This window comes from Pristis pectinata, chromosome 15 (genome assembly GCF_009764475.1).
Source record: "Pristis pectinata isolate sPriPec2 chromosome 15, sPriPec2.1.pri, whole genome shotgun sequence".
In the NCBI taxonomy this organism is placed as follows: Eukaryota; Metazoa; Chordata; class Chondrichthyes; order Rhinopristiformes; family Pristidae; genus Pristis; species Pristis pectinata.
The window spans coordinates 11,470,197-11,490,845 of record NC_067419.1 but is presented as its reverse complement, the minus strand read 5'-3'; the positions used below and the strand labels follow the sequence as shown (position 1 = coordinate 11,490,845).

General features: G+C 40.4%; 1 protein-coding gene across 1 annotated transcript in view; it reads left to right on the top strand.

The window, feature by feature from the left end:
* LOC127578535 (cadherin-related family member 3-like) overlaps positions 1–20,649 on the top strand; it is a 52,133-nt gene that overhangs the window by 5,612 nt on the left and 25,872 nt on the right. Inside the window, exons 2-6 of the mRNA XM_052030674.1 lie at positions 9,874–10,039; positions 14,490–14,584; positions 16,909–17,006; positions 19,415–19,519; positions 20,338–20,486. Of these exons, the coding sequence (XP_051886634.1) occupies positions 9,874–10,039; positions 14,490–14,584; positions 16,909–17,006; positions 19,415–19,519; positions 20,338–20,486 (613 nt within the window). The remainder of the gene's footprint in view (positions 1–9,873; positions 10,040–14,489; positions 14,585–16,908; positions 17,007–19,414; positions 19,520–20,337; positions 20,487–20,649) is intronic.

Here is a 20,649-nt window from a genome sequence, read left to right as displayed (position 1 = left end):
TCTTTAAGTTTTAATTCTAGTAGCGTGCATGCAACTGCAATTGATTTGCTTGATTCTTTGGCTCTTTTACTCTCACAGGGTTGAGCCTGTTCCCAGAGCACATTCCCTGGGGGGGTTCTATCCTTGACAGATCTTCCTTAACCAAAATTTCTACCCATTTGGGCCATTTTTTATTTAAGTAGTCTCACAGGACTATCCACTGCAATCCCTTAGCTTCCATCATTGTCTGATGCTTGTGGCCGTAATGTGACCACCTAGCCATAACACAACTGGACTATTTGATGCCAGCAGCTGTGACAAAACCACTTGCTGGTAGCTGTGGTATAACTAACCCAGCCTTTAGCACAAATTAGAAAACTTGGATGGGTGGTTCAGCTCGGGATGATTTAAAATCACCTCTCATTGAGTTCACCCAGAGTCTGCCAAAGGTTGCCAGTTAAATGCAGCACACAACAAGCCACACCAGACGACGACTCTGCTGTTAACTGGACTTCTTCATTACTTCAAACAACTCAAAGATTCACTGTGTAGTTTCAAACAAAGCATTAACTCTTTAGTTACTTAACTCTTTTAGTTAGTTTCACAACTTCTAACACTCATTAATTCCATTCAGATATTACCCGTTCTTGATGAACCTGGCTGGGGTACATGAATGACAGACCCTACATTCATTTACTGCAGCTACATTCCCACACTGACACTAACCAGACGTCCAAATGTCAGTGTGACCCCACTTTCACATTGTCCCTTTGGCTTCATGCTGACCAAGTCTGTTTTGTTGATTTTAACTCTTCTACTTAAATTCTTTCTTTTTCTCCTCGAATGTCTATACCACCCAATGAGGCCAATCATCACCATGATGATTCTTCCAGTATTAACGACTGAGAGACCTCCATTGGATGAATAGTTCAGATTTCAAATTCAGCAATGATTTTACAGTCATTAGGCTTTGAATGATGTTTCAGTAACCAATCTTGATTTCTGAAGCTGGCCAGTCAAGTATCAGTATGAAAGACGCAGCAAAGTTGGGCAATGTACTTAGTTGAACTGTGTGGATCTCAAAAGTGATGAGTAGCATCCAAAAATCCCAATTTTTGGCACTAAAACTGGAATCACACACAATGATGGCATAATCCACTGTATAAATCACAAATGGAAATTGTCTTCAGTGCAATTTTTAAAAAATTCTTTACGTTTTATTTACAGCGTGGTATCAGGCCCTTCTGGCCCAACGAGTCCGCGCCACCCATTTTAAACCCAAATTAACCTACCCGTACGTCTTTAGAATGTGGGAGGAAACCGGACCACCTGGAGGAAACCCACGCAGACACAGGAGAACGTACAAACTCCTTACAGACAGCGAAGGGAATCGATCCCCGATCGCTGGCGCTGTAATAGCGTCGCGCTAACCGCTACGTTACCGTGCTGCTGCCAATGTTGAATAGCAGATGTAAATGCTCAGGTCAATTTCACAACAGTCACTAATTCTAATGAATTTTAATGCTATTCCTTGAACTTGTGTATTGAATGTCTTTCATGTGCTATTGGTTGAAAAATGGGTGCTAATGGATCTGATTTCTATTCAAGCATTTGGCATTAAAAGGGAAATATAAAGTGCAATTATTTCTTAAAAACAAAAAGGAAAATACACAGTAGGTGTTTAAACTATTCTGCACCGAGGACTTTCTGAATGGAGTATTGGCCATCTGCAAGGCTTCACTTGCCTTAACTTCGAAGAAATAAGTAAGTTGATGGAAAGTTGTTCTATTATTTGCTTACATCAGTTTTGTAGCATCATCTCCAGAAGATGCCAGAAATGTTCAGCCAAATAAGGGCATGTATTAATACTAGATAGTAACATGGAGTAACGCTGAAGATCACATTTTCCCTCATCAGTATTGTTGTACATCAGTAAATGAGCTTTGCCAGTGTGACACAGAACTCCTACATGTTAAATGCCTTTCGTTGGATGAGCTTTCTGATATTGGTAAAGTTGTGGGAAATACCCAACACCCTTGGCTTAGGGAGGTGGGCAGTAAGACCCAATTTAGAATCAATCAGGAAAAAGCGGCCTGCCCCCTCTCTGAACTTCTGTATGCTACATAAGCACACCAACAGGAGGAAGCAGAGCCCCATTGTACCTAATGAGCATCTGGCCACATTTGGTATTGAGATCCTGACCACATTGCCAAATTCACCATGAATGTGCTAGGTTCAATTGTGAAACACATTACCAGATGGAAAACGAAGCATACAATTTCTAAAATATGTTGATTTATAGTATTTTGCAGAGAGTGGCTTCATAACAACCACTCATACCTTAGTTATGCAGTTATTTTATTTTATTATGTGATCTAGAATGTGCAGTATTTTTGAGAACAGGTGCAGTGACAATGAATGAACAAAGTAAGTGTGATTGACAAGGTAAAGCTAACACAAAGAAGTTGGAAAGTGGCCAAGCCCTTGGAGAGCTGACTCACTGAGGCTCAATGGGCTTGCTTATTACTTAATTCAGACCAAATGAACTGGCCAAGTAGTCAACATTACTCAGAGACTACTGGGTATGCCTAAGTAAAGAGTTTCAGAGCAACCATCTCCAACACAGACACAAGGCAAAGGAAGTCTGGAGACTTGAGGATATTAACCATGAGCACAATTGCTAATTTCCTTAAATTGCTCCTCATTATTAACTGCTATACAGGAGAAATACCTGGTAAGTTCCTTTCTGAGCTTTGCAACTGCTTATTTTCAGTAACCTGGCCCAAAACTATTCAGTTTACTGTCTAATTCATTACCAAATTTTAAATATATTATCAAATTTTAAGAATATTTAATAAAATTGTATCTTCCTTGTAGCTTCAGACAAAGACTAATGCCTTTCCAAAGTTTTGAATTGCAAACTATATTTGTTGTACAGACAGTTGTACAAAGTTAGAAAAAAACATAGAAGTGTACATATAATTTAAGGATATACATATTATTGTCTGATTTGTGCTTTACTTATTACTAATTAGAGTGCAATCAAACCTAAGTAGTTATTTCATGGGATTACTTTCACAAAATATAATGACAGGATAGGATGTAAAACTATTATGTGCTGAGTATACTTCATAATGAGGCTATTCCAGTGCTGTTCTGGCCTGCCTTCAAAAAACAGCTTCCATAAATTTTTCATTCTAATCTCTGCTGACCTTAACAAAGTTACTGATAAGTCACAATTGCTCATGCTTACTGCCTGATTTTATCATGTTCATCTTTGATTTTAAATTCTTCCCTGGACTTGTTCAAGTCAGTAACTTCATTCAGCCCGACAATTCCCAACATCTCTGTGCTGTTCTAATTATGACCTTTTTGCCCATCCCCAATTTTAATTGCTCTATCGTTGACATTTGTGCCTTCCAGCTGCCTGGGATTTATTTTCTGAATTCCACTCCTCAAACTCTCCATCTTGCTGGCATTCTCTCCTATAAGCTTTATAACTACCTTTTTGACCAAGGTCTTGTTTACTTGTCCTGTATCCCTAAATGGAACTTGGTATCTTTTTTTCCTCTAAAGTCCCTTGGGACATTTTTACCAAACAGAAAGTACTGCATCAAAGTAAATTGTTATGAACTCCACACTTAGGGAATTCATAAGGAAAATCAGAACGCAGTTGCTCTTTACTATTTGTTCACAGATGATGGTTTCAATATAGAAATATACCTGTTCTCCAAAATGGGTTCATAATGCATGTACATTGATAGGACACATTTGACAACTGCTAAACTTTGACAATATCAGCAGCAACCAGGACAGGCCAGTTGTAGTGCGTAGTGCGGTAGGCTGCAGATGTGGTGGGAATCAATTTATCTTTGCTGTAGTTTACAGTAATTTACACCCAATGTCAATTAATGCATAGACCAACCTTTGGAGCAAAGCTTTATTCATGCATAGATTCAAAACACATCAATTGTTAAACTTTAATCTGGTTTAGAGGTCAGGTTTCATCCAATTCTCAGCTGATCTCAAAAATGCACGGTTGACTGCTGGGATAACTAGCCCAAGTCATTTGAACATTGCTGCACTGAAGAATAGAGCAACTTTTCATGATCCTGCTGAAGGTCCAGCCACAAAAGGGAATGGGACAGTAGATCAGTTTAACATCTGACAAACTCTTATAAGAGAGTCAAAACCATCAAACATGAATGCTCACTTAACCTGTTATGTGTGCAGTGTACTGCACATATGTGGTCAAGCTGTGTAGAAACTTTATCATACAATGCAAAATACCCTGATGATCCTTGTCAAAGGGCAATGTTCTCCTCTGCAAAGAGGAATGGAGAGATTTCCAAAGGAAGTCTGCTCTTCCAAAGACTATAAGAACGGTACAGATGCAGACATTGAAATTTAATCATTATTCAGAATCTGTCATCATCTTGAAAAAGAGAAAGGCTGTGCAAACAAAGAAAATGCAACCTGAAGAGAGATCAATACTAGATACCAACAAAAACCTGGTTCTGGAAGGAGTTAAAGAGCTGTGGTAACAAACAATTTGCTGGAGGAACTCAGTGGGTCGAGCAGCATCTGTGAAGGAAAGGAATTCTCAAGGTTTCAGGTCAAAACCTTGCATCGGGATGCTGCTCAACCCACTGAGTTCCTCCAGTAGATTGTTTGTCGCTCCATATTCCAGCACCTGCAGTCTCTTGTGTCTCCAAAGAGCTGTAGTATCTATTCTGTGCCCTGCACCAGTTGACTATGAGAAGTGGTAATAAATGTCACTGTATCTCATGAGTGTGAGGATAGACGATCTTCCATATAGTAATCACTGAGCTTCAAATCAAAACTCTTTAGAGTAATCTGTAAGAGTCAAAATGCAAGCTTGATGACAGCTGATGCTACCATAATTAGTGTGCTGAAAATGAGGTTAGAATTGGCTGGACACCATCCTAACTGTTTGTCAGCAGGTAAAATCAACCTATCCTCATGAAACCTCTCTACCACCTCTTTTTTGACATTACTCCTTGACCAAGGTTCAAGTACTCCTTTCAGATACCCACTCCTTTGTCTCAGAGCAAAGGTTTTGCAATGGGATGTTTCGCTTTGTAAAAATGTGCTCTCTAAATGGTTACTGTTGTTGATATTTTGAAGACGAACAGATGATGTGGTAAAGACACTACCAAACATAAAATAAGAATAAAAATCTTTTATTCGTCTTTGGTCTGTACTTCAAAAACTTATTTCTACCAAGTTCACTGGAAATCAGAATGTAAGCTGCAAACACACTGATAGCATAAACCAGGCACTGAAGAGCATTTTTTGTTTACACAAAGCAGAATAAATATTTTTTTAATGGATAAGGTATTGGGAAAATGTAGTTTTCGGCAGTGTATATGCATTTAAAAAGCATTGTTACAAAGTATTCATGCAGCAAGAAAGCAGCAATTTGGCCCAGCTTGTCTCAAGTCTGTGTTAATGCTGCACGTGAACCAAATTTGATGATTTGGTCAATTTTGTTGTACAATTTTATGAAAACATACAAAAATGCTCCATATATCTGAGCAAAATGATCTTTTGCTGGTCAACGTGCCACTATGGATACCATAATCTATTTAAAATTCTGATAATCCAATTAATGCTAACAACCACACCAACATTGAAGACAGAGTCAGTGTGGGAGTGAAGTCAGGAGGAATCAAGGGGGTACAATTACAATGTACAAATAATTTATTTATTTTCTATTGGCATTTGGCCCAAGTTTCACAATAATATGTTTTTCTCACTTTCTATGAGGTGTCAGTGGATTTATCAAAATACTACATCTACCTGCAACTGTAAAAATAGAAGAAGATACTCCTGCAGGAGTTTGTATCTTTAACTTTTCTGTGACCTCGACAATTAAAGATGTAGCATTAACTGCTAAAATAGCAGATAGCAATCCAGTCAACAACTTCTTTGCTGTCTCTATAATACTTGGTCTACAATTGGAGGTAAGAAACTTTTTTAAATGGCACTTTTACACGAGAAAAAACAAGTGTAGAGAGTCAGGAGTACATAGGTTAAAAAAAAGTGTTATCTTCCATTCCTGCTTCAGTATTGCCCGTGAGAAAAATGTATGGATAGTTCTTTGACCATTGTTTGTTATTGTGGTGCTAGGGGAGTGAGCACAACTTGTCCACTGCTAGGACAATGGGAAAGAGCAACTCTCTGCAGACAGACAGTGGGCAGAATTCCAGCAAATGGTGTTTAATCTATGCAAGCGTACGGTTATATATTAGGGTGATTTTACACTGTTTACCTTCACTTGACATTGAACAGAACTGAGAGCAAAGGATTTAGAAGGGACACAATCCCTCTTCCTGACAACTATCAGAATTTGATCTTGACCTTTTACAACACTGGTGCTGTACTCAATTCAAACACGAGTTTCAATCCACATATCTATGCTGTACTTAAAAAAAAACCTGCTCCACCTCCGTAACATTGATTGACTGCCTCTCCTCAGCAGATCTGCTGCTGACATCCTCATCAACACCTTTGTTACTTTGAGACTTGACTGTTCCTATGCACTCTTGGCCGTTCTACCCTCAATAAACTGAAGGTTATCCAGAACTCTGCGGCCCATGCCCTAATTCGCATCAAGTCATATTCATTGATTTCTGCTCTCGTTGCCGACTTAAGTTAGCTCCCAGTTAAATAACACCTCAATTTTAAAATTATCATCCTTGTTTTTGAATTCAGCCATGGTCTCACCCCCCCCCCCCCCCTTACTTTATACTTTCCTCCAGCTCTAGAACCATGTGAAGTATCTTTGCTTCTCTGAATCTATTTACACATTGGTGTCTTCAGCTACCATGGGCTTCGGCTCTGGGAATCCCTCCATCTCTAAAACTATCCTCCTCCTCACTACGTCTTTTTTCTCCTTTAAGATATCCTTAAAAACTAGATTTCTGACTAGGTTTTTGGCCACCTGCCCTAAAAGCTTTCTCTGTTGCCCAGTGTCAAATTGTGTTTTCCAACGGCCTTGCAGCTCCTTTTGAACCTCCTTCCATATTAAAAGCTCAATGTGAGTGCAAATTGATGTTATAATGAATAATTCAATAACATTTCAGGACCGATGTTGAGAAGCCACTGACAAAGAAAATTTGTATTTGGTTGTGTTAAGACTATTTATTATAAAGCAATATAAAGCTTTAATATTTAAAGCACTGGCCTAGATTTTCCAAAGAAATGCCAGAAGTTCTGTAGGGTCCTGCCAGCAATTTCTCTCAATGAAAAGAAAATTCCACTGGGAAATTAACCTGCAGAACCTCTGTCTGGTTAGATGGACACTGCTTCAGACACTCCATTCACTTCAAAAGGAATGGGAAGGGCATGGGAAAGGGGCAGATTGAAGTCATTTACATTTTCTTAAATGAGTAGAATTAATTTGATAAGTACTTATTTGCTTTTGTGCTTCTAATGTTTTAAGTATTTTTTCTAATGTTTTGAAATAGTAAGCTTAATTTTATTCATAACTTAAAATCAGATATCACAGGCATTCACAACATTCAAGCTGTTTACCAGTTTTGACAGCTGATTTAACCTGGAGTCATGTTTAAGTTGTTTTTAAAAATGTATTTGGCAGGACCTTGAACTGTGTACTCCCTGTCATTGAGCAGTCGGCAGACCAAAGAGTGTTGCATGATCTGCTTCCAGCTGCAACCACAGGTCTCAGGTATTACAGACTAGGCTCCGTTTCACCATTTTGGCTCTTGACTGATGACCTTGGATATGGCAGTGGTTTCGGTCCTTTCACATGCTCCATTCTCCTCTGGACCTGCAGGAAACTATTCAGTCACCTCAGTGCACGTAGTTTCCCACTGTCAAGTTCTGTGAATTATGACGAGCTCATCTCCCCATAGATGGAAGCAGGGAGTGCTGGAAACCTGTGTTAACCTGAGGAAGCTCCCATCATGCACTTTTCTGCAGCGTTGTGTCCATGTAGAGGATTCCCATCATCCTCTCTCTTTGGCTGCCACCCAGATGAGCCTGGATGTCTGATGATCCAGTTCCAGTGAGGACATAGAAGCAGTTGGTGGCAATGACTTCAATCTGCCCCTTTCCTTTGCCTTTCCCATTCCTTTTGAAGTGAATGGAGTCTCTGAAGCAGTGTCCCTCTAACCTGACTGAGGTTCTGCAGGTTAATTTCCCAGCGGAATTTCCTATTAGTCGTGAGGAATTCCTGGCAGTCAGTGATGATTCTGGAGCTATCATTCAACTCCAGGTTGACTGCTTCTGTTGAATGGCAGAGAGTTCCCTTCCTAGACAAACACAGCCAACACCGAAGTAGCAAATGCTGAACACAGTGGTTCTAATCATGCACAGAATACCCTGCATTTTGAGTTTGCAAGTTTCTAGACTGAATTCAAATCACTGAATATGTTATCAAGAAACAGCCCAAAGTACTGGATGCGGCAACACGATGGAACCAGGTGAACACCCTGGGTCTGGTGGTAAAACAAACACTCCAAATCTAACCAAGCAGTTGTGTCTCTGGTCAAACTGTTCCTGTACAGTCACCATGCCATCGTCAATTGAAAATGTGGAAGATTGGCAAGATGTGTCCTGTCCATAAAGTTTAGGATAGATCTAATTGACTAATTACCTCCCAAACCACCTACTCTCAATCAACAGTAGAGCAATGGAAGGTGTCATTGGCAGTGTTGCGAAGCAACACTCACTCTCCAATAACTTGCTTGCCTTATTTCATTTTGGGCTTTGACAGAATTGTTTGCCTCCAGATCTCATTGGAGACTTAGTCCAAATGTGGACGAATAAACAGAAATCCAGATTGAGGCAAATGATTTCATTTACAAGAGAGCATTAGGCAGAGTGTGGCAACAAGGAGCCCTGTTGTAACTGAGAACAATGGGCATCAAGGAAAAACAGTACAATGATTGGAGTCATACCTTGCACTAAGGAAGATGACTGTGGTTATAGGCAAGCAATCATTCCAGCCCTAGGACATCATGGCCCCACCATGTTCAGTGGCTTCACTGATGACTTTCCTCCCTTCATAATGTCAGAGGTGGAAAGTCGAGTGATGATTTACAGTGTCATTTCCTTTCACAAATCCTGAGCAAATGAAGCAGTCTGTGGCTGCATGTAGTAAGACCTGGCCAAAATTCAGGCATGGACTGACAAGTGGTGAGTAACATTTACCCCCACAAAAGTGCCAGGCAAAAGAGAGTCGAACTAATTGCCCTTGACATTCAATAGCATTACATCATTGTGTTCCCCACAACATCCTTCAGGCCACCAGTGGCCAATAACTTAACTGGGTCTGCTGCATAATTACTGTGATTATAAAAGCCTGCCAGGGGATGGCCATCTTGCCTTACCAATGTGTTTTCCACTATCCATACTATTTGCCTGAATGAATGCAGCTCCAACAAGCTCAACGTCATCCAGGTCAAAGCGCGCCATCTGTTCTCCACCAGCATGCTATCTCTGGATGTGCACCATCCATAAAATGCACTGCAGTTACTTGGAGTTAATTCCAGGCTTTCCCATTCACAAGAATGCCTCACTGATGAAGATTTCGGGACACTGGCCAATCTACAAAAGGCAGGTTCATACCAACCACAGAAATCAATAGTGAACTCAGGCAGCTTACCACTGGCAGGAAATTCTGGGGAATTGTCATAACGGCCACAAAAGTCTAACTGCTTTTGTCTTACTTCAAGCCTTCCACTTGTTAAATCAGAATATATTCACTATTAGTTAAACTACATAAAAATGACCTTGAAATTGCAGATGAATGCCTTCAGAGTGCAAACTCTGTCAACACTTAATTCAACTCACTCCCAATGAGCTACATGTGGTGTTAAAATAAACCCTTCCTCTTTTTAACAGGTGACAGTTTCACAAAGCCCTGGACTGGACTATGAAACTCAATCCAATTACGACTTATTGATCTTTGTTGAAGATAATAAGGGGAACACGGACTTTCAAACACTTACAGTTTTATTAGTTGATGTTAATGAGCCCCCAAGATTCCTGGATAATCTGGCACATGGAGGTAGGTTGAGCAAAGTGCGTATTTTGACAAAGAGGAAATGCTGAGTTCACAGATTCCATCGCGCAGACAAGTACTTTCACCCTTTTTACAAGCGCATTTTAAGAACACAGCATTAAAGATATAAGGGGCGATTTTGATATGCAAGAAAGAACATCTTGCATTTATATAGCACCTTTTGGAATCTCAGGCCATCCCAGAGTTTCAGAGCTGAAGGAGCTTGGTCAGCGCTGTAATGTGGAAAATGTGGTAGCCAATTTGCACATGACAAGCTCCCCAAAACAGCAGGGAGGTATTGGGCAGGTAATCTGTTTTAGTGCTGTTGACTGGGTGATAAATATTGACCAGGACACCAGAGAGAATTCCTCTGCTGTATTGGGCAACTGACCAGTGAAGTGCAAGCTCCAGGCTCCATCTGACAGTTGAACAAGGAGGAAATGGGAATCTGAGGCAACTCAACAGTTTTGGATCAAGACTGAGATGTAAGGGGTGAGGGGTGGTTGGAACCGGTTGCAGTTATGTCCTGGCAGGTTGGATGGAAGTTTGATGGGGGAGTAGGATGATTGACTGGTGAAGGTCCAGATTAGCAAAATCCCAACCATTGTCTGCCAGAGTCCGATGTATTTGGTAGCACCCAGTTTGTGGGATGGGAGGATGCTGGTGGTTGTTGCTTGAAGCATAGAGGTTCTGGTACTTCAGCCACCAAGTAATAGACCTCTGTGATAGTCACAGCGAGCAAATTACTGAGGTTGACAGGTTAGGGAAGCTACCACTCTTAGTGTGAGATTGTAACTCTCTGTCACGTGGCAGCTGATATTTGGTCAGAGTGAACTTTAAATGCAATAAAACTGTTCAGATTTGCAATTTCCACAGTGAAATATGATCTGTATAGTGGCATTTCAAATTTGTATGGATCCTGTGATTTCTGCAGAGAATTTCAGCTAAATTTCAGTTCTCCAACATTATAGGAGTGACAGCTCTTCAAAAATACTTCATTGGCTGTGAAAAGCTTTTGAATATGTGGAGGTTGTGAAAGGTGCTAAGTCAATGCAAATCCATTCTTTCAAAGGGAAACTAAAGACCAATATAGCCTACAAGGTTTTAAAAGAGTTTTGTAATTATGGAAGACTTGGGGAAAATAACTGCAAGCACTCAAGGAAAGTAAAATGGGATTAGCGTACGACTGTTGTAAATGGGAGCTCAGTGATTGACATGGAATCAGTTGACTGAAGGGCCAGTTTCCATACTGTATGACTCTACGACACTCTCTCTGACACTTTTACCCAAGGTGAGCTCTACACATAACCACGGGTTGGAGGGGAGGGGATGGGGTTGGGTGAGACCCAAGGGTGCATGTTTTGAAAGGAAATACACCAATTAATGGAAGGCGAGGAAGAAAAATGAATGTATCTAAGTCTGCTTTTTCCTTAGGGGAGATACAAGAAGACACTTTTTTGGTAAGAAATTCAGTAAAGGCCTGTTTGTGAAGTGGGAAGCAATGGATCACCTCTTTCTTATGCACCATCCAAATACCCTTTCCAATGTGGTCAATAAATTGGGTATATAACAGGGAGCAGATCCACTATCTCCAGTTTTGCTGAGTGCAAAAATTTCAATTTCTTCCCTAGTGTTTGTTAAAATTGAAAGCCAAAGTTCCTAGTCCTACAATTGGAGAAGACCATGAGAGAACATATAGCTCATTTTATTCATGGCTTTCTCAACTTCATTTGGAGGTCCACGGCAGTTAACACTCTCAGTGTAGTACACAAGGTGTGCCGTACTGTTGGAGGTGCGTTTTTCGGATAAGAATCTGCATCTATCCTCTTGGGTGAATACAATAAGATCTCAGGGCAGTATTTCAAAGAACAAAGGAGTTCTCTTAGGTGTTCTGGCCAACTTTGATGCATCAATCAACATTACTAGAGATAGATTACCTGGTCATTAGCTCATCCTTGTTTGTGAGGATTGATGTGTGCACATTGACTGTTAAATGAGTAATTAATTGCACTTCACAAAGTACTTCATTGGCTGCAAAGTGTTTTAGGACATTGAGATTGTGAAAGGCGGTAGACACGAGAATTTCTTTTACATAGGCTCTGGATGGAGTAGGCCTGATAGATAGAATGTGCTTTTACTTGCTGAGGGTTTTATGCTCTGTGAGGTCAATGAAAGAAGTAACTTCCAAATCCAGTATTGCTTCTATGTAAATAAGTTGATCACTAGTCAGAGATAGCATTGGTGCATACTTGGTTTTGGTATCAGGAAATTGTTCTGGAGTCATACTGTGAAGTAAAAGTTCCTGCTGTTGGAGGAACCTCACTTTGTAATCTTTGGAATTATATTACTATTTAATTTCAAGTTTTTCCTTTCAAGTTATATTCTAAAAACCACCTCAAGAAAGTACAAGCTTAGAAATCGTGATTTGTGCGCAGTTAATTTTTGTCACGTGAGTTTTCTTACTGCTAGAAACTACATCTTCAAAAAGTTGTTTCCCCTCCCCCACTGTTTGGTCTGCTGAGTTTTTCCAGCAGTTACTGTTTCCATTTCAAATTTCATTTACAATACCCATGGTGTTAGCCCCAGAGCAGATGTTTTCACTAATATTTGCCACCATTTCCCTGTTTCCCACTACATTCAGGATTTCTGCATATGTACTTGGGAAAGTGGAAGACCTGAACTTGCTGGTCACTCCCCACCAGTCTTTTCCTGACTGCAGTTAGGCTACTGCCTCACCCAATCAGTCCCTCCAGCAGTTTGTTTTTTTTGCTCCAGATGCAGAATGCAAAGTTTTAGCAGTTCCCCAGCAAACGGGCTCACAGAACAGGCACAAGGATGGTGTACCCATTCACTTGAATGGAGAGGGACAATGGTATTTGATAATGTATATTTTTTTGCACTAATTGTTTAGTTATACACTTTTGACTGTTTTATTTGTTTTAAATTATTTTGCTTTTGTTTATTTTATTATAATAATTTTCACATTTTAAATGTTTGAATGTTAATAGATTTCCAGAAACATTCCACTTTTCTGACAGGTTTGACAGCTTGCTAAGCCCAGATTATGGTTTAGTGGACTGTCAATTTTCTTCTCCCTCGCACTTTGAGAATAAAGCTTGTTCTGTCCTCCCTGCGGGATTGCATGCAAGGTCCTACAGGCTTGAGTCAGGAGGTTGATAGAACACTATACTTTCCACAAAGGTCAATGGTAAGTGTGGTGGCTGGCTGCCAGCTGGAATTTTTTTGGGTCTTTGAATATATTCTTACCAAAATATTTAAATTTGATAAATTAAACGTAACTGCAAAAAAATTATTATATGCAATTCATATTCCAAAAAATTCCTAATTTTTCTTTGAAATCTAAATTTGCAAGCCCTTTTACAAATTTACCAGTCAGTTTATATCTTCCACAGTATTACAATCTCAAGAACTTGTTGCAGAAGAGGTTCTACAGATGCTGGAATCTGGAGCAACACACACAATAAGTGCTGGAGGAACTCAGCAGGTCGACTGTTTATTTCCCTCCATAGATGCTGCCTGACCTGTTGAGTTCCTCCAGCATTTTTGTGTGTGTTGCTCAAAAACTTGTTACCCCAGTTCAGATCTTGTTACGTAATGCCATTTTGCTTGACACCAACAAAATAAAAAGAATCGACTACAAAATAAAAAAAAGTCTGGCATCAAAGTCAAAATGATCACCATTTCAACAATACAACAGCCATTGACATCCATGTAACAAACTATTATCTACTCTCTTGCAACACTCTGTTAAAATACACGTCTTGCACAAAAGTCTTCTGATAACAAAGAGGATTATTTTAATTGGTACATGAAAAAGAATATTCTTGATAGTCAGGATAATGCTTCTCCAGCCTACAGTTCCATGGACAATTAATAACAATAGCATTGTGCAAGTCATTGTGTTCCTGACTTTGAAGTTTGTCGGGAATAGTGTAGAAGTCAGGAATGCCACAGAGCTCAAAGGCCAGGTCTGTCCTCCTGCAGGACTCAGTCCAGGGGTGGAAATTAATTGTGCTGAGCTAAGGCTTTGAATAGGGTTGTCAACCTGAACTGAAGCTGGCAGGTAGGTATTTTTAAAATTTTTTAATTAATATGGAATCATAATTTATTTTAATTAGCTTTAATGTTTATAGTTTATATCAGTTTAATGTATTTGAAATGCATTATAAATATTTTTATTCATAATTTCAAACTGTTTTAACTGTTTAATAGTGCCTGATCTGTCACCTGAGGCCCCGTTACCACTTGCTGACCACTCCACCTCAGCAGTTGACCATAGTAGCGAAGTCTGGAGCTGGATTCACCCCTGGAGACCTCAACATCAGCTGCAGAGATCCCTTGGGGAGGGGTGGTGAATGTGAGATGCAAGTGAATCAGGCACTATCTGGCCCAAAAAGCATGTCAGTGTGTTCATTTATCCTGTGTTAATTTGCAGTTGTATATGTTGACTTTCTGGAGAATTTAGCAGTTGGTGCGATGATATATGAAGTTGAAGCAACTGATCCTGACAAAGAAGATGATGTTCTCTCTGTAAGTCATTTCCAAAATAGGCAGAAGACAAACTTGCTTCTTGCCTCCCCCCCCCACTTTCATTTTTTTTCTCTAAAATTGGGGATCATAAGTTGAGATGCAGTTTACCAGCACATACAGGTTCATCTGTGTGACAACTTTTGTCATCTTGTACTCCAAGCACAGGTGCAGTGGGGAAAGAAAGCCATACCAACTGGACTTAACAGAGCCCTTATTGAATTTTATAACATGCCACCTTTCTCAGTAAAGATTACTGTCCAATTCCTCCAACCTCCTTCCCCGCCATCTCTGAAGGATGGAACACCGGGGTGATTTATATCACCACTAATGTGATGCTGATATCATAACTTTCCCTGTACAGTGGGGCTCAACACCAGGCTACATCTGCCTTCTGCGATACAGGGAACTCCACAATACAAAGGCCAGGTCTTGCTAGCCAAATGCAAAGGTCCTATTTTGCTGGGCAGCAACATTCAGGCATCCAGCAGCATGACCTGATCAACAACAGGGGCCCTGGCAGAGCACTTAAGAGAACATCTCCTCAAAGGCCATTGACAGCCAAAACCATGCCCCAGCTTAGCTGGAGATAAAAGCTGTTAGTGATTTTTAATTGTTTTTAAATGTCTCTAAATTTCAGATATTCATCGACATCAAATTGCTTCCTTCAATTTTAATAGTTTAATGGTATCTCTGAAGTAAACTTTATTCTGTGCATGGAAAAATAAAAAAAACTTGAAATTAACAGAAAACATACATACTTAAAACTTGAAATCAAAGGAATATTGTTTTAAATTAAGTAATTTTGCCACCTAATCCACAATCCTACAATGCCCATTCAAATCAGTGCAATTTCAGATCCTGGGACAGGTTTGACCCAGCAGTGAATCTATGAGTGTTACACACCTGACAGTATCACAGTGAAGTCCAGGACTTACTGCCATTTAGATGGCACTAAGCCAGCGAGATCTGGCCCAACATTAATCAGTAAACACACCAAACATCCAGGCAATCTCAAAGTTAACATCAAGGCAGCCTTTACCACATTACCATATCTAAATCAGTAAAACATGCTTTTCAGTAATTATCCTGTAGAAATTAATCAGCATCATTGCAACAAAATCACTACCTATTTTAAAATAGAGCTTATAAAAGATTTTTTTTCAATCAGCCTATTTATCTGTAATAGACTAGGCTTTTACAGTAAATCTACATTTTTCTGCCAATTTTCAAAATAAAAGCCAAATTTTTGATTTAGAAATCATGAACAAGATAATGCCACAGTGATAATGGCCAGAACCTTGTTCTCCACAGGTACGAACCATTAGAACCACACCATCTCCCATCAGCTTGTTGCAGCTGGCACCAGTTCTGGGCTGCTTTCTGCAAGAGAGTTTGAAGGGCATGAATGAGTGTCACACAACGCACTTGGGTGATATTCATGTCATGTTTGAATGCACATAGCCTGTGGGATGTGTACATGAGACGGGCAGCAGAGGCGATGATTGGAGAGTGGGGAAATTGAGAGAAGTTGTTGGAAGATATGCGATGCTGCATTGAGCGGCATGTGAGGCTAGCATTGCAGTTGATGGAAGATGGATTGGATGACCTTAACCATGTGTGCATCCTCTTGTAGCACTGCAAACACGTCTTGGGACTTGACTCCTTGTATTTTCCTCAGCTGCTGCCTCTTTCCACTGTCAGCTCACAATAAACCTTTCAAGTCAGAGGCCAACCTGAAACATTGACTGTTTCTCTCCCCACAGATGTAACCTGACCTGCTGAGTGTTTCCAGCAGCTGCAGCTTTTTTGATTTTTCACCTTGATGGCAAGTTGGTTCCCTTCATCTTGTCCACCAAGAACTTCAGAACTGTGGAGGAAAAATCAGGGTTCCCATTCTATTCTGTGTCCTGCAAAACTTCTGCAAGCATTTGCAGCAAAGAGCAACCCCATTGCAACCCTTTACCCTCCACAATGCCACATTGCCAGTGAATTAAATATGTACAGGCTCTACTTCTATGTGCAGGAAGTGGCTGAATAATTTCCAAGCATTCACATAACTAGTCCCCCCCTTAATGTGCTAAGGACAGCCACAGTGTGATTCACAGTCACCTATCAATCCAGTGGTAGCATGAATTCTGTGTGTCCCCTGCAGTGGGTCAAACAGACTCACAGTTTAATTGCACAATGCAGTCCCAGCTTCTGTCTTCCAGAGCTGTCGAATTTAGTCCCCTCTCTTCATCACCCATCTTTACATTCTTGGAAAAAATTCCAGAATATTTTTGGTTCGATGCATAAAGTAATCGAGTGTTTTGGGTTTATTTCAGTATTCGGTCAATTCCTCGCTGGTAATCGTTAACCGTAGTGGGAAAAATGGGGCAATTCTTGCGGCAAAATCATTTGATTATGAGAAAGATTTGCACAGGTAACGTCTTTCTCTTTCCCTTTATCAGTTGGTGTTTTGTGTTAATTAAGTTGTATTTTACACAGAAATAACTTCAGAATATGTGCCAGCTGAGGTGCCTGGCCTCCTGCAGCGTAGAGAGCCTGCCTGCCTCTTCCCACGTCTTCCACCAGAGCTGCCTGCCATCTGTCTGAAACTTACTGGGTTCTTCACAACTTTGCTTATCATATCCTATCATTCATATTTCCTTGTGACACAGAAGGATGCCATTCCAATCATGTCTGCTCTCAGACCAGTGTCATATTTGACATAGAGATGAGCTTCAGACTGTTGACGTCATTATGGAAGCCTATCCCTGTCTCCGTAATGATGGGATTGTACTGGAGAGATTGCAAAGGAGATTCACCAGAATATCGCTTGGGATGGAACATTTCAGCTATGAGGAGAGACCAGGTGGGCTGGGTCCATTCTCTATGGAGCAGAGAAGGCCCAGATGAACCTGTTTGGGGTATACAGAATTATGAGGGGTATAGGTTTAAGGTAAGAGGTTGGAGGTATAGTGGGGACCTGAAGAACAATCTTTTCACTCAGGGTTTTTGAAAGTATTATGTATTAGTTTATTATTGTCACATGTACGGTACAGTACATGCAGGCACGGTAGTGTAGCGGTTAGCATAATACTTTACAGTGCTAGCAACCCGGGTTCAAATCCGGCCACTGTCTGTAAGGAGTTTGTACGTTCTCCCCATGTCTGCGTGGGTTTCCTCTGGGTGCTCCGGTTTCCTCCCGCATTCCAGAGACGAACGGGTTAAGAAGTTGTGGGCATGCTATGTTGGCGCCAGAAGCATGGCGACATTTGTGGGCTGACCCCCAGAACACTATGCAAAAAAGATGCATTTCACTGTGTCTTTTGATGTACATGTGACTAATAAAGATATCTTATGTACCGAGGTACAGTGAAAAGCTTGTCTTACAGACCGTTCATACAGTTCAATTCATTACGCAGTGACACAGTGCATTGAGGTAGAACAGGGTAAAACAATAACAGAATGCAGAATAAAGTGTAACAGCTACAGAGAAAGTGCATTGCAGGCAAACAATAAGGTGCAAGGTCATAACGAGGTAGATTGTGAGGTCAGGAGTAAATCTGGAACGTGTTAAGTGAGTGGGTGGTGGAGACAGGTACCCTCACACCTTTGAAAAGATGCAGCTGATAAAGCTTCTGCCTCACAGCTCCAGCAACTTGGGCTCCACCCTGACCTTGGGTGCTGTCTACGTGGAGCTTTCACGTTTTCACCGTGACAACATGGGTTTCCTTTGGGTGCTCCAGTTTGTTCCCAGATCCAGGTTGGTAGGATTATTGGCTACTGTAACTTGTCCTTAGTGTGTAGAATCTGAGGGGAGTTGATGGTAAAGTGGGGAGAATAAAATGTGATTCATGTGCGATTAGTGTAAATGAGTGGCTGATGATCAGTGCAGACATGGTGGGCTGAAGGGGCTGCTTCCATGTTGTATGAATTTACAACTCTATAAGAACCCAACCTTATTTGCTGAAACCTTCATCCATGCTAAGGTTACATTGAGACTTGATGATTCTGATTGATTCCTGGCTAGCCTCCTCATTCTACTGTTGGTGAACCCTAAGTCACCCAAAAGTTTGCTGCTGTTAACTTAATGTCATCCTGTTCAACCTTAAAGTGCTCTTGCTGACCCTCATTGGTTAAGTCATGGATCAGTTTTTAAATTCTCACCTTGTTTTCAAATCTCTCTGTGGTCATCTCACAGTAGCGTGGCGGTTAGCATTATGCTATTACAGCGCCATCAACCTGGGTTCAATTCCGGCTGCTGTCTGTAAGGAGTTTGTGTGTTCTCCCCGTGTCTGTGTGGGTTTCCTCGTGGTGCTACAGTTTCCTTCCATGTTCCAGAGACGTATGGGTTAGGAAGTTGTGGGCATGCTATGTTGGTGGCGGAAGCGTGGTGACACTTGTGGGCTGCCTGCCCTCCCCTGAACACTCTACACAAAGATGCATTTCACTGTGTGTCTCGACATACATGTGACTAATAAAGAAATCTTATCCCCACTTCACGATCTCAGTAATCTCCTCCATCCCTTCAAGCTTCAAAAATATACAATCTTCCAATCCAGTCCTCCTCTTCATCCCCAGAGCTATCATTATCCCACCACTGCCAGGTATACCTTCAGCTGTCAAGGCCATAAGCACTCCCGATATATCTCCACTTTTCCTTCTTTAAGACTCTCCTCAAAACCCTAATCAAGCTTTTTGTCATCTTGCCTTAAATGTTTTATCAAAATTCGTCTGATAACCAACTTGTGAAACTCCTGGGATGCTTTGCTATGTTAAAGGCATTATGTAATTACAAGCTCTTCTATTGTTGACTATCAGGATTATTGCTTTATATTTTTACAGCTTCAGTGTGATAGTGACAGTAAAGGATACAACGGGTAATAGCATCACAGGGATTATTGTGGTCAATTTAATTAACGTGAATGACAACTGGCCAGTCTTCAAGCAGTAAGTACTTAATTTTTTTTCCTTTACCTTACTGAATGTTGGCATTCACCAAGAGCCTGTGTCTGAGCAGATGCAGCTACGAGAAAAGGGACTGTGAAATTAAAAGGTCAAACTATAAATAATGAAGCAAGAAAATGGTCAGCGTGCCCAGTTCATTGGATGTTTGAAAAGTGAATAATACTAACTGGTTCTGAAGAACTAGTTCCAAGACACTTAAAACATTCCCTTTTCTTTTACCTTAGAATTGATGTGGTACATGTATCTTATCTTCACCAATTGCTATTTTGTTTTAGACTCCCATTATTCAAAAAAAATTATTTTGTGATGTTGGCATTGCAGGTGAGCTTAGAATTTAATGCCCTTGTATAATTGCCCAGAGGTTCTGGAGGGCCCTCTTCTTGAATCTGTTTTGATATGACTGAATGGGTTATTATACAGCTTAGACAATTTCAGAGGAGACTTCAGTCAGTCACATTGGTGTGACCTTTTGGATGCTATTGAATCACGATAGATTTTATAGCAATCTGACAACCAGATACCAGCTTTTTATTTCTAATTTTTAAAAAAATTCTCAAGAATTTGAAATTATCAAACAGCCAAATTGGGATTTGAGCTCGAACTCATTAATCCCATGACATTACCATCAATGTAACTCATACAGAACCTAGCTTTTACTTTTTCCCCATTTGACATCACCACGGAAAATGTGTTAGAGCAAATGTTTTACAGCATGCTTTGAATACAGCCTCAGCAAATTAGTTCATTGGTTTTGCTGAATTGTGTGTGCCAGTTGCCTTGTTACATTTGTATTGTTCCAGAAATAAAACAATATTCAATATTTTGGAAGAAAAGCCACCCAGTTCAGTAATCGGAAAGGTTACTGCTTATGATCCTGATGATGATGGTACATCAGTCAGCTTGATTTATTTTATGACTGCTCCAAACCAATACTTCACCATTAATTCAGGTACGTAAATGATAGAAAAGTTACTACACACAAGGAGGCTCCTTGTATCAGTGACAGAGCTACCCAACCTAGCTTTACTTCCTAGCTTGACCCATACTGTATCCAGGGGACTCTAGATTTGGCAATCCCACCCTGTTTCTTTGCAGGAATTTTGTCTTGAATC